The sequence below is a fragment of the Ceratotherium simum genome, chromosome 4 (genome assembly GCF_057802395.1).
Source record: "Ceratotherium simum simum isolate JZ-2026a chromosome 4, ASM5780239v1, whole genome shotgun sequence".
NCBI lineage: Eukaryota > Metazoa > Chordata > Mammalia > Perissodactyla > Rhinocerotidae > Ceratotherium > Ceratotherium simum.
In genome coordinates this window covers 11,506,975-11,520,723 of record NC_141903.1, presented here as the reverse complement: position 1 = coordinate 11,520,723, position 13,749 = coordinate 11,506,975, and the positions used below count along the sequence as shown (strand labels likewise).

At 51.4% G+C, this 13,749-nt stretch overlaps 1 protein-coding gene across 3 annotated transcripts in view; it reads left to right on the top strand.

Annotated features, from left to right (window-relative positions):
- Positions 1–13,749, top strand: part of WWC1 (WW and C2 domain containing 1) — a 156,202-nt gene that overhangs the window by 105,886 nt on the left and 36,567 nt on the right. For all 3 annotated transcript variants that reach the window (XM_087429445.1, XM_087429444.1, XM_087429446.1), the window contains 5 exons: positions 1,056–1,298; positions 8,371–8,460; positions 9,286–9,821; positions 13,050–13,158; positions 13,594–13,674. In XM_087429445.1, the coding sequence (XP_087285571.1) occupies positions 1,056–1,298; positions 8,371–8,460; positions 9,286–9,821; positions 13,050–13,158; positions 13,594–13,674 (1,059 nt within the window). The remainder of the gene's footprint in view (positions 1–1,055; positions 1,299–8,370; positions 8,461–9,285; positions 9,822–13,049; positions 13,159–13,593; positions 13,675–13,749) is intronic.

Below are 13,749 nucleotides of genomic sequence, written 5' to 3'. Positions count from 1 at the left end.
ATCATACCTAATATCTATACAGCACTTGGCAATGTTTGAAGAGCTCTTAATGATATGTTTTCATTTGATCCTCATAACCCAGCTTGTAGATGTCATTATTGTCCTGACCTTACAGATGAGGATACTGAGTCAAAGAAGTTAAGGGACAGGGCTCCCAGCTCCTTCTTTTAACATTAGTAAGTGCCTGCAGTGTACCAGGCACTGTGCTATAAGCTCGTGATACCAAAATAATTTCTTAAGAAATGGAGCCTTCTGTCAAGAAGGCCAGAGCCAAGACTCTAGCTCAAGATCTCTGACTCCAAATCCACAATTGTTCACACAGTGCCAACACCACTCTCTGGACCGGGAACACATGGTTAGCAATTGTAGTATTTGCTGTCATTGTAACGGGCCCATGACTGCCACTGGTTGAGGCATCTGTTGTGTGCCACACACTCTGAATACATTATTGCTCACTTGCACAATTCTGAAGGACGAATGATTGTTTTCTTATCTACAAGGCTCAAGGAGTTTGCCCAATGTTATATATGTAATAAGTGGTCAAACCAGGTAATAACTGTAGCAGCAGAAACATTTGTTGCGTGTTTACTCTAAGCCCAATACTGTGCTTTGAGAGTTTATGGATTGTCGTAAAACCTTCAACCACAACCCTATGGGGAGTGAGCTTTTATTATTCCATTCAGAGAGATGGAGCAACTTGCCCAAGGTCACACAGCTAGTGGTAAGAGGCTATTGCCTGGTGATGAATCTACCTCTCTCTTCTAAGCCACCAGGCTTAGTGTCCCTCAGGGCAAGGATGTTGCCTTGTTTATGCCTCTACCCTGTCCCTGCAGATCCCGTTCATTGTTGGCACATGGTAGGCACCACGTGTGTTTGTTAGATAAATTTATGTTCCTTGGGAAGATATGCTGATCAAAAGGAAGACAGTAACTGTCAGAGATTGCTCTGAAGATGTCATGGCTCCTTGTAACTCATGACCTTGGAACTGCAGTCTGTTACTCTACTTCTGCAGTGCCATTGGACACCCCAGTCATGCTCCCCTTCTTGGCCTGCAGGATTGCCAACCTGAAGATCCAGCTGGCCAAGCTTGACAGTGAGGCCTGGCCTGGAGTGCTAGACTCAGAGAGGGACCGGCTGATCCTCATCAATGAGAAGGAGGAGCTGTTGAAGGAGATGCGCTTCCTCAGCCCCCGAAAGTGGACCCAGGGGGAGGTGGAGCAGCTGGAGATGGCCCGGAAGCGGCTAGAGAAGGACCTGCAGGCAGCCCGGGACACCCAGAGCAAGGCGCTGACGGAGAGGTGGGGCTGGGCGGGGGCCCTTTCCTCACTGCCCGTCTACCCTCCAGCCCTCAGCAGGGGAAGGGGCGAGAGGGACAACCTGGGGCACCTGGGCTCCACCCTGAGACCCTTCAGTTTAGAGCTCTGGCAACTTTCCAAAGTAGCAAATTGGGGAATGTGAGTCACCATCCAACTACCCCACTACTTTACACGGGAAATCATGTTACCAAAAAGCCTGCTCAGGTCCAGGTTTTCAGACATTATCTTCTGACCAAGGTAAGCCACATAACTATAATTTAGAGCAGTCATTTTCCAACTTTGTGACAGTGACTCACATTATACAGAAGTTTCATAAAACAGTGCATACTCTAAGTCTGATGGTCCTCTGATATTTTCTCTCTTATATTGCATTTCTTTTCACGCTGGTCATGACTCACGAAATTGATTTCACCACATGCTAAGGAGTTGCAATTTGCAGCTTCAAAAACACTGGTTTAGATGAGGGTTGCAAACTGAGATGCTCATGTGGGCCAAGCAGGTGGTATAAATGCTAGAGGCCCACCTGGCAGTGGACCGTGGCGGACTGGAATACACAGACCCCACTTATCTAAAGCAGGTGCCGTCTCCTGCGTCCAGCAAGTGCGAGTGTGGGCCCCGGGCTGCCAGAGGTCCCCGTATTTCAAGAAAAGAATTGTTTACATTTTTAATTTTTAAATATTAGCAACTAATCCAAAACATTTTTTTTTAATACTGTGAAGGCTAAATCACTTCATCTGTGGGTTGATTTAACCTGAAAGCTACTGGTTTACATTCTGTGGTTTAGACCTTACAACAGACTGTTTCCTTCAGCGTCCCACCAACCTCCACACCCACGCTGCGCAGAACAACCCTGTGTTCAAAGTGGGTCCTGCATTCCCCAGCTTCTCATTCATTCATTCCTTCTGTCCATCAGCCCGTTGTTTATTCATTCAAGAAACATTTTCTTGCACATATTCTGTGCAAGGCAATTTGGAGGATTCAGAAATTAGTGAGTCATGAACCGTGCCCTGATGCCCTTAAACTCTAGTCTAGTTATTTTCAGTTTTTTTGGCAGCAGACTTTATTGAGCAAGGTCCCTGCCGTTAAGGAGCTTAGAATTGAAGATAGTGATTTTCAAATGGGTGTGTGTAGGCGGGGGTGTTTGGGTGTTTAAGGGCAGGGATAAGCAAGGGAATTCCTCTTTGCAGTGAAATCAAAGGCAGAAGCCCAGTTTATAAAGCAGGTAAACTTGCCTGTGCCAAGTGGAAGCAGGCTGGGAGTCTTAGGTGCCTGGATGTGCTCTCATCACCCCCAGGACGGGTGCTAAGATAACCTTCAGGGAGCCTTCTGAGCCCTAAGGCACCCAGCTCACAATCCATCCTAAAAACTGAGTAAGCCCTATTTGCACATGGTGGGGTGCCAGATGGATCAAGGTGACCAGCCTCTGCCTGGCCTCTTATAAGTACATCAAAGAGTCCATTGCCTGGTCAATGGTGGGGAATCTCTCCCCACCAAGCCCTTTATCAGAACCGCTACCAGGGACGCATTGCTTTCCTCCTCTCCATCCTCCCCTGGGAGGGATGGCTGATTAGCACTGACCTGCCACCAGGCAGGTGGGAGGAGGAGGAGAAGGACAAAGCTTCAATAATTGGTGTTTTGTAGCCTTTGGAAGCACCTGCTAGAAATCTCCTTTAGCACCAAGACTCTCTGTCCTGCTTTCCCTGGGGCTGTGCACATTTTCGGGACAAGGCCTGTGTCTATATGCCCTCATGCCTTGAGTGTTGGTTGAAAGAATAGATGGGCAGCCAGCCTAGACAGACCCTTACTGGGCCTCTGCATGCATCTCTTGGTCTATCTGCCAGTCCTCTGGGTCTCTGACTTGTTCTCAGACCTTACTGCTGCCACTGGGAAACCCTTAGCTGGTTGTTATGCTTATAGCCAGCAGCTGAAGAGAACAGAGTCATGGCAGCCTTACTCCGTGTTAGGCCAAAAGAGATACCCTTCCCACCACTGACCTTGAGCAAGGCATTGACCAGTATGGACTTCAGTTGCCTAATCGGGGAAAAAACAGGATAATTACATAGAATATCTATATAGTCTGAAGGCAGGCGGTTGGACCAGATTGTGAATTGAGGCTCTTCCCTGCTATAGTCGTTTTGGTTTCTTGAAACTAGAATTGGATGTTTTCTTACAGACCCCTATACTACATGCACAAGGTGGTACCATTATGTAGCAGACACTGTAGCCTATATCATCTCATTTAAACCTCTCAGCAACCCTGAGGTTAATCTCCATTTTATATATGAGGAAACTGAGGCTCACCCAGCCTCACCGAGTGGCAGAGCTGGGATTGGAACCCAGGCCTGCTGGCTCCCATTGGAAGCCCATGCTTGCTTTAGGCTGCTGCCCACTTAGAAGATCTTTTATTATTGCCTTCAGCCCCATCTTTCAAAGGTCTGATTGTTGACCTGGAACACTGAGTACACAGGACCAGTCCAGGGAAACCAGAATCTCTACTCCTCAGCAGCTGCTGAGCAGGTGACTTAAGGTCCCAGGGGAAAGGGTCCTCTGGGGGACATGCTGAGGGAAGCCAGGGGGCCTCTGGGCAGGGGGAGGAGAGAGCCTCGAGAAGGACAGTGACAGTGCTGTTGGCTGTGCGCCTCCTGCAGGAGAGAGAAGAGAAAGCCGACCCAGCAGTCTTGGTGTCTACAGCTGTTTGCTTCCGGCCCCATGCTTGTCTGTGTTCATCCCTCGGACTTTGCTGTTCTCTCTCTCTCTGTTTCTATTCTCCTCTCTCTCTCAAAATGGGAGTATTATGCCCCTCACCTTCACACAATAGCCTCTCCATTCAAGGTGCCTTTGAGAAGGACAGGAATAGATGCATCTAGGAAAGGCAGACCACAAGGCCTGCCAAATCCCAGTCACGAATCAGTCAGCATCACAGACATCCCGACACCCCTCGTTTTACCCCCTGCTTCCCTGTCTCTTCCCGTGGGCCCTCCCCACCACTTCCGAGAGCTGCTGTGCAGTCATGCAGGCTGCTTGTTAAGAACGTGGACTCCCTGGGCCCACCCCAGGGACCAATTCCCCAGGCCTGAGCTGCAGCGCAGGCCCTTGCATTTTATCAACACCCCAGATGCTGAGCTCCAGCCTGTGGGGACTCCAGCCCCGTCTTCTGGATCCTCTGCCTGCTTCCACACTTGATGTGTTCCTGGACCCGCGACATGTGCCAGGCATCACATGCTAACGCCATATGGCCTGCTAAGCCCAGTGCCTCTGGGAGGAGGCCTCGGCACCTGCGCTTTGCTGCCAGTGGTTACACCCCCGTGCTCAGGAAGTCAAGGCCACCCTACTCCTAGTCCCCTCAGCATCCTGTTGGGGCTCCTGTGGGGACCTGCACTTACTCCCAGAACACACATCTGTGATTTTCTCCCAGAGAAGAGGAAAATAAAGGTAGAAATGGTGAGCCCCACTGGCCGCGTGGCTTAGCGGTTAAGTGCGCGCGCTCCGCTACTGGCGGCCCAGGTTCGGATCCCGGGCTCACACCGACGCACCGCTTCTCCGGCCATGCTGAGGCCGCGTCCCACATACAGCAACTAAAAGGACGTGCAACTATGACATACAACTATCTACTGGGGCTTTGGGGGGAAAAAAGGAGGAGGATTGGCAATAGATGTTAGCTCAGAGCCGGTCTTCCTCAGCAAAAAGAGGAGGATTAGCATGGATGTTAGCTCAGGGCTGATCTTCCTCACACACACACAAAAAAAAAATTAAAAAGAAATGGTGAGCCCCAGCTGCTGCTTGACCCCAGACCTCACACCCTCTCAGGGCTTTGCTCTTATGGAAGGTCCAGAGATTCCACAGTCAGTCCTGTCCTTTCTGTTGAGAGTTAAGGATTCTGTCCCTTACTGGCTCCATCTGCCGGCCTGCTGTCTGCCCCGCCAGCCCCAGGCCGGACTCTGGAAGAACAGTGCCAGGGATTGAGCTGGCCAAGAATCATGCCGAGGCTGCTCTGCCTGCTGCTCTGGTTGTCTTTTCTGTAATTTCTCAAGTCCAGTTGCCCAGGAAGAGGCCCTGCCCATCTCTCACCGCTTTTCAGTTGTCTAGGGCAAGCTCTGGTCTTTGTTGCAGGGCCTGTGTTGGAGTCCTGGGCATGTTGGGGGAGGGAGGGCATAGTTAGGTTTTTCCAGGGAAAGGAGCCCCTTCTCCCAGGCAGCAAGCTGGGTTGGCTATGTTCTGGGAGCAATGGGTCAGTCAGTCCCCCTCCAGCAGGGTGGCATAAGGGGATAAGAGGCTGGCAGTGGGACACGTCTGTCCACGGGAGATTTAACGTCTTTCGGCAGAGCAAATGAACTTGGCCTCCTTCCACTGGGGCAGAAACCTCCATTCAGCAGTCACTTACTGAGCATGTCCACGTGGTGGGCACCATGCTAGGCGCTGGGAGAGCGAGGCACAGCCCCTGCCTGGCAATCCCCAGTCAGTGCAGCAGCTCATAAACTTTGATGCGCCTAAAAGTCACCAGCGATACTGAATGAAGATGCAGATTCCTAAGCAGGACCCAGGAATGTGCATGTAAGAAGCACCCCTCCCTTTCTGATGCAGGAGGTCTGTGGGCCATGCGCCGAGAACCACTCATCTTAGTGGATACATGAGAGCAGCCCACGTCATCAGTTTGGGAGGGCACAGGCTTCTTGATGGTGCCCCTTCCCTCTCTGGTCTGGGACCTTGGAGTGGGCCCACTGCAGGGGTTAGAGGGAGCCAGTCCAGGGGCCAGCACACTCCCTGGAGCCCCCCAAAGCAGCCCCCCATGGGGGATTTCAGGAGAGGCTGGGCTGAGACATGGGCCCATATCCCGCAGTTTCTTCTAAACGCGAGAGTTTTGCCTCCAGGGAGGTAGTTACTGAACTGGGATTCAGTGTCAGACATGCCTGGGTGCAGATCTTTGCTCCCACCTAGATCTTCTCCAGGTTCTCTGGTGCCAGTCTCTCCAGCTCCTTTGCTGACTGTTGCCAGTCCATTCAGCCTTGGAATGCTGTGTATACTCTGAGCTTGGTCCTGGGCCCTCCCTTTTTTTCCTTCTATATTTTACCCTAAGATGGTGCATTTGTTTGTTATGGCTGCCAAACCAAAGTACCACAAACTAACTGACTGCACAGAAATGTATTTCCTCACAGTCCTGGAGGCCAGAAGTCCAAGATCAAGGTATTGGCAGGGTTGTTTCTTCTGAGGCCTCTCTCCTTGGCTTGTCAATGGCCATCTTCTCCGTGTCTTCACATCGTCTTCCCTCTGTGCGTGTCTGTGTCCTAATCTCTTCTTGTAAGGACACCAGTCACATTGGATTAGGGCCCACCCATATGACCTCATTTTACCTTAATTACTTCTTTAAAGGCCCTATCTTCAAATACAGTTGCATTCTGAGCTACTGAGGGTTAGGACTTCAACGTGAATTTTGCTGAGACAAAGTTCAGCCCATAACAGAGGGTAATCTCTTTCACAGTGATCCATGTGATGAAGATCCCCCACTCTTACCACAGCCACCTGCTCAGCGTTCATATCCACACATCCGTAAGGGAACTCTACTTTTCCTACCTGCTCTGCCTACCACCTTCCCTTCTCAACAGAAACCATCTCCAGATCCATTCAGCTGCTCGAGGCAGTAACCTCTGAGTCTTCCTCATTTACTCCCTCGGCCTCGCCCCTCATCCAGCCTATGTACTTTCCTCTGTCTCCTCCAGCATCACCCCAGTGATGCCATCTCAATTATACCATCATAGCCACCCTAACTCTTCTCCCAGCCTTCAGTCCACAGCCTGCTGCCCTTTTTCCTCACGGCAGCCACGTGACCTTAAAACGACAGAGGTCTCTGTTGAAATTCCCTGCTTGGAGTCTTCTTTCCCCTGCACTTTTTTTGGACAACTCCTGGTGATCCTTCGTCTCAACTTAAATTTCTCTACTAGTCAGGGGAAGCTAACTGCTGCAAGAATGAACTCCCTAAATCTCTGTGGCTTAACACAACATAAGTTTATTTCTTGCGCACGTGGCTGCCAGTTGGGTATTCCTGGCTGACAGGCATCCTTCTGTGTGGTTGGTCATTCAGGGACCTCCAGCTCTTCCCATCTTGTGGCGCCTCCCCTTTTAGGCCATAAGAGTCCTCCAGGGGATGATGGAGAAGACATTCCCACTTCTCTTAACCACTTCAGATGAGCATCACTTCTCTCACATCCTTTTGGCTGGAACCTGGTCATGTGCCCCACCCAACTGCAAGGGAGGCTGGGAAGGGGGCCCAGGGAGCTGAGGAGGGCCCAGATCCGGGTGAGCACTAGCAGTCTCAGCCACAAGGTCACTTGCCCAAAGAGGTTCACCTGCCAGTCTAAACTGGGTCTCTCTTCTTACATTCTTTTCTGCTCTTCTGTCCTTTTGCTTCAGAGACCTTGTCATGTGTGTTAATTAGATATTAAATATTTGAGTATTTTCTTAATATCTGTCTTCCCCCATCCTTCCAGTAGAATGTAACCTCCATAAGAGCAGAAACAAGTTCTGTTTTGCTCACAGCATTATCCCCAGTGCCAACAACAGGGTCTATCTAGTATAAGGTAGGTACTCAGTAAATATTAGTGGGTGGGTAGGTGGATGGATGGATGGATGGGAGGGAGGAAGATAGGAAGGAAAGGGAGAAGGGAGAAGGAAGGAGGGATAGAATCCTAATTCTGCCACTAATTCTCTAGCTTTAAGTAAATTATTTAACTCTAAGAGCCTCAATTTCCTCATATGTAAGGTGATAAAAACCATTCTTACTGGGTAGGGTTGTTCACGTGAATTAAGGCAATGTCATAAGTTTCCTAGCACAACACCTGGTATATCGTAGGTGATGAATGTAGCAATTATAGGATTATATGTGGAGGCCATATCTCCCCAAACATCATAGTAAAATGCTTCCAGAAAGTTCTTGTGTGTGTGTGTGTATGTGTATGTGTGTGTACATCTCCACGAGTATGTACCTGTCTGTGATTCCTCTTTCAGGGAGATGGAGGCTGGATCCCTCGGGGCCCCACCCTCATGCCTTCTCTTCCTTCAGGTTAAAGTTAAACAGTAAGAGGAACCAGCTCGTGAGAGAACTGGAGGAAGCCACCCGGCAGGTGGCAGCTCTGCACTCACAGCTGAAAAGGTGAGTGGGGGGCAGCACGTGCTCTCCTGGGGATGGCCAGATGCAGGCAGCCCGAGGTGGTCCGGCCCGGGCTCTGCCCTGCATGTGTCCTCCGTGGCTTGAGTGTGCACATTCAAAAGCACAGCAGGCAGGTGGTTAGTCAAGTGGACTTGGGCTGGGCCTGGCGTGGCCGGGGGGCAGGGTCCTTCCCCTCTCCAGACCACAGTCCTCTCAGTCCTTCTGACAACACCAGGGAGAAGACGCTGGTGTGTCTTATTCATGTCTCTTACACCTGCCAACCCACTTTCACAACACAGAGAGAGTAGGGCTCAGGGCTGGGCCTTGGGGGGCAACAGTGCATCGCTGGAATTTAATAACATTTTGTTTTCATCAGATATTTTTAATGATTGCCTTCTATTTGTAGTAAGTGATACTGCTTTTCAAATTACACACGATATAAAGTTTCCTTTTGAGATAAATGTGTTCAAGTATAAAAAGTGAGCTTATTTGAAGAAAAATATTAAGAAGTATTATTTTGGGCTGGATTCAAATAGGGAAAAAAGTCATGAAAATGGAACGCAGCCAATGGAGGTTTGGGAAACAGAGATGTAGAGGAAAATGTGAACTTTTAAGGCAGCTGACTTGGGTTTGAACCCCAGCTCTGCCACTTTCTGATTGTGTGGCCTTCTCGGGTGAAATGGGGGTGCGGGGTCTTCCCTGGAGACTGTCAGGAGGGTCCCATGAGATAACGTGTTCTAAGTGCCTGAGGTGCTTTTCAGAGCCAGGCAGGAAGTTCAGGTGTCCCACCCACTCTGGCCTCACCCTCCTGTCTCGCCCTGCCTCCAGCCTCTCGAGCAGCATGCAATCCCTGTCCTCGGGCAGCAGCCCTGGATCCCTCACGTCCAGCCGGGGCTCCCTGGCCGCCTCCAGCCTGGACTCCTCCACCTCGGCCAGCTTCACTGACCTCTACTATGACCCCTTCGAGCAGCTGGACTCAGAGCTGCAGAGCAAGGTGGAGTTCCTGCTCCTGGAGGGGGCCACGGGCTTCCGGCCCTCGGGCTGCATCACCACCATCCACGAGGACGAGGTGGCCAAGACCCAGAAGGCGGAGGGGGGTGGCCGCCTGCAGGCCCTGCGCTCCCTGTCCGGCACCCCGAAGTCCATGACCTCCCTGTCCCCCCGCTCCTCCCTCTCCTCCCCCTCCCCACCCTGCTCCCCTCTCATCGCTGACCCCCTCCTGGCCGGAGACGCCTTCCTGAGCCCCCTAGAGTTTGAAGACCCAGAGCTGAGTGCCTCTGTTTGTGGACTGAGCCTTGGCAACAGCACTCGGGAGAGGTGCCGGCTGGAGGAACCTGGAACCGAGGGCAAGCAGTTGGGCCGAGGTAGGGAGCATCCCATCTCGGGGTAGGGACCACAAGGAGGGAGGAGGATGAGCTGTGCTCGGGCCTGAGCGTGGACCCCTGTGATAACTATGGTCAGTGTCTACTGACTGCTTCCTGTGTACCATAGCTTTACATGGTATATCGATGTATTCATTCAGTAGATAATTCTTCTGTATTTACTATGTTCTAGGTCCTGGGCTGAGGGTATTCCCATGGTGGATTTATTCATTCAACAGATATTTATTAAGTACCTACTGAAACTAATGGTCCTGTGCTGAATGGATGTCCATGGATTCGTTCATTCATTCATTCAACAGATAGATAGGCATGTGCTAGGCACAGGGTTAGTCACAAAGATACAGTGTTAAGGACAGACAAGGTCCCTGTTCTCATGAAGTGTACCTACAAATGAGGGCGCAGACAATAACTGTACAACCAGAGCAGTCAAAGCACTAGGAAAAAATAAAATGGGGAGTGTGATGGAGCCTTTCTGGTTGGGGTGGGGCTGCCGGTTCAGACTGGGTCGTGAAGGAAGGTGGCATTTGAATGGAGGCTTGAATGGTAAGAAGGAGCCAGCCTTGGGAAAAGCGGGAACAAAATCTCTGAGGCCGGAGCAAGGGGCTACAAGAGGGGCCAGAGGTAGGGACTCCCCACCAAGGCCAGAGGGTCAAGCAGAGTCCGGAGCATGTGAGCCTGCTGGGCTGCGGGAAGGAGTTTGGGTTTATCCTAATTGCAGCGGGGACCTGGCTGACCGTTTGAGGCCAGGGAATATGATCTGACTCCCATTTCACATGGGGTCAGAAAGAACATTCTGGTATGGATTGAGATTCAAGTTGGAATCTTCAAAATAGAAGATGATGCTGATGATGACAGCTAAGATTTATTAGGAGAAATTCTTTATCTTTAGCAGCAACCACATTGCAAATTATAATAGTTAATATTTATTGGGGTGTATGTAACATATAACCACATAAATATAATATTATGCAGTGGGCAATGTGCTTTATACAGCGAAATAGGATGCTTCTATTATGCCCATTTCACAGATGAGGAAACAGAGGTTCAGAGAAGTGATGTCACTTGCCCTAGGTCCCCCAGCCAGCAGATGGGGAAGCAGGGATCGGAATCTGGGTTTTTCTGACCCCAGAACCTGACCTCTTGATCGTCACACTCCTCTTAGGATGTGAGGCAGCTCTGTGTTTATTCCTGAGACACTCCTGGTGCTTACTGGCCCCCCACGCCCACCTGGTGTGAAGGTCAGGACTGAGCTTGGTGCCCAGTTACCTCACCTGGGGCTCCCCGGGCTTTCCTGGCTATGATATATTGAGTACGGGTGTACAAGATACAGACACTATTATGTGTATTTACTCATTTAAGCCTCATAACAACTCTGTGAGGTGGGTGCTATTTTTATCTTCATCTTACAGAAGAACCAGCTCAGGCACAGCGAGGTTAAATGACTTGGCCAAGGTCAGTGTAACAGCTGTGAAGCAGTAGAGTCAGGACTGGTGCCAAGACTGTCCGCTCAGAACCCACACTAAGAAATGTTCTGGCTCTGTCTGCAACAGTCTCCTGCTCCTGTCCCCCTGTGAGGCCAGCTAGAAGAAGCTGGACCCATCTCAGCCTTAAGGCTCCAGGAGTAGGCAGGAGGGGCATCACTGTGCCCAGAATTATCTGTTCGTGTGCAAGTGCCAGTGGGAGCAAGGGGGGAGACGAGATTTCCTGGTTAATTAAAGACTCTGCTGGGTGAGTGCCAGCCGTTTCCTTAGAAGAGGAGCCGAGAGATCCCTGGGGCTCCCTCATCAGGAAGGGAGTCTTGCTGAGTGCTCTCAAACAAAAATACAAACAGGCTTCCTACTACAGCAGGTGGCAAACTTCAGAAAATTGCTCCCTAGAGAGGAGAGGGTTCAGGTGGCACCTCTAACGAGGCTTCAGAAGAGTTCCTGATGCTCCCTGTCTAAGGGCAGTGATAAGCCGAGTCAGGGATGCTGGGACCCCAGCTGAGTGCTGGGGAGTGACTCCCCTCCCCCACAGCGTCTTTGGGGCTTGTGGGCCTGAGAACGCACATGTCTCAGGATGGTGTTTCCTTCGTCCCATCTCCAGAAGCCTTCTCCTCAGTGAGTGCTGCCAGGCTGAGCCTAGACGCTAAGCAGGTTATGCGATTAGTGCCGCTGTTCAGTCAGCAGACAAATTAATCTCCTTAAGTGGCTTAGTGGAGGGTGGAGATGCGTGGGTCTGAAGGCGGGAGGTCTCCTGGGGCTGCAGCAGACGTGGGACACGGGCTGGGAAAGCCGCACGCAGATGGCCACTTGGCTTCTCCCAGGCACACTGTCACCATCCTGTCTCCAGCCTGCCCCACCCCCAGCCTCTTCTCCAGTCCGCCCCCATGCCCAGCATGCAGCAGGTGCTCAGAAGGTCTGGCTGTGAGGTGAAGGACTTGAATGTGGCCTTCCCCACTGCACAGAGGTCAGGAACTGTCTTATTCATCGTGGCAGCTCTGAACCTGGCACACCATCAGCGCTCACTACTTGGGGAAGGAAGGAATGTGCAGCATGTGCCAAATGCCCGATCTCAGCCCCGGGTCAGAGACTCCTGAGGGTCTCCATCGAGGGCAGGGAAGATGAGGAGCTGAGTGAGGAGCGGAATGGGATAGATGGAGTAGGAGAGCTGTGCTTAAATCCTTCTGTTTTTCCTCCCCTTGCCCCTCCCGAGGGACCCAGGGCTGTCATTTTCCCCCAGGTGTGTAAGGATCCCTCTAGAAGGCATCACCATAGTAATAGGAATGCTAGTCGCAGTCGGGATAGTGGTACTGAATTTTCTAGAGCACTTTCTCCACACCAATCTGCGTGCTGAGGACTTCTCTGTAATGTCTGATTGGGTCCTCCTGACAGGCTTGCAAGGTAGGTATTACTATCCCCATTTTACAGATGATGAGCCGAGGCTTAGAGAGGTTGAATCCGTGTCCCAGTGTCATGAAGCAGTAAGTGGTGGAGCTGAGATGTGAACCCAGGTGGTTTGGCTCCAGAGTCTGGGATGTTAAACACAGAATCATATGCTATCCTTTCCTTCACCCCAAAGCAAGGCAGGACCTTGCTGTCAAGTTCAGGGATGGTCTGAATTTGGTGGGACTGTCTTAGGACAGAGAGTGGATCAAAAGTGTGTGTTGCCAAGCCAGTGTCCTGGTTTCTGAACCATGCCTTGCCATCCTTTTTCACCCTCTTCCTCCAGCTGTGAATACGGCCCAGGGGTGCGGCCTGAAAGTGGCCTGTGTCTCAGCTGCCGTGTCAGATGAGTCCGTGGCCGGGGATAGTGGTGTGTATGAGGCTTCTGTGCAGAGGTGGGTCTCTGAGTCTTGGCTGTCTCTGGAAACTCTGAATATTCGGAGACCAGGCCCCCTCAGGTGTGTGGGAGGGGCCCGCAGGAGGGCATGCCCGGGTGACCCCACCTTCCCCCTGCTGCTCTTTTTGGGGCCGTGCTGAAGATGCAGACCGTGCGGCTCCTCCTGGGGCTGGAGGCTTCAGATTCCATGACTGCCATTAAGGGGCGTCTGGCTGGGGGAGCAAGCACTGGAGAAAGAGCAGCCCGTTCCAGAGAGGGACTCAGGGCAGTTGTGGGAAGGAAGGGTCCACAAGGAGGCTGAGCAGACCCAAACTTTCCTCATTGAGGATCCATCCACACCCTCCCAGAGAGAACCCTGTTTCTGGAAAATGACTTTGGCCCCAGGTCGCCGCAGGGAAGCCTGACCCTCCTCCTTTTCCATATTCCCTTTCAGACTGGGTGCTTCAGAAGCCGCTGCTTTTGACAGTGACGAATCAGAAGCAGTGGGTGCAACCCGGGTTCAGATTGCCCTGAAGTAAGTGACAGGAGGGCAAGGACAGAGGGGAGTGGTCCTTGCAGGGTCTCTTCCTTGTCAGCAGCATCTTGCCAG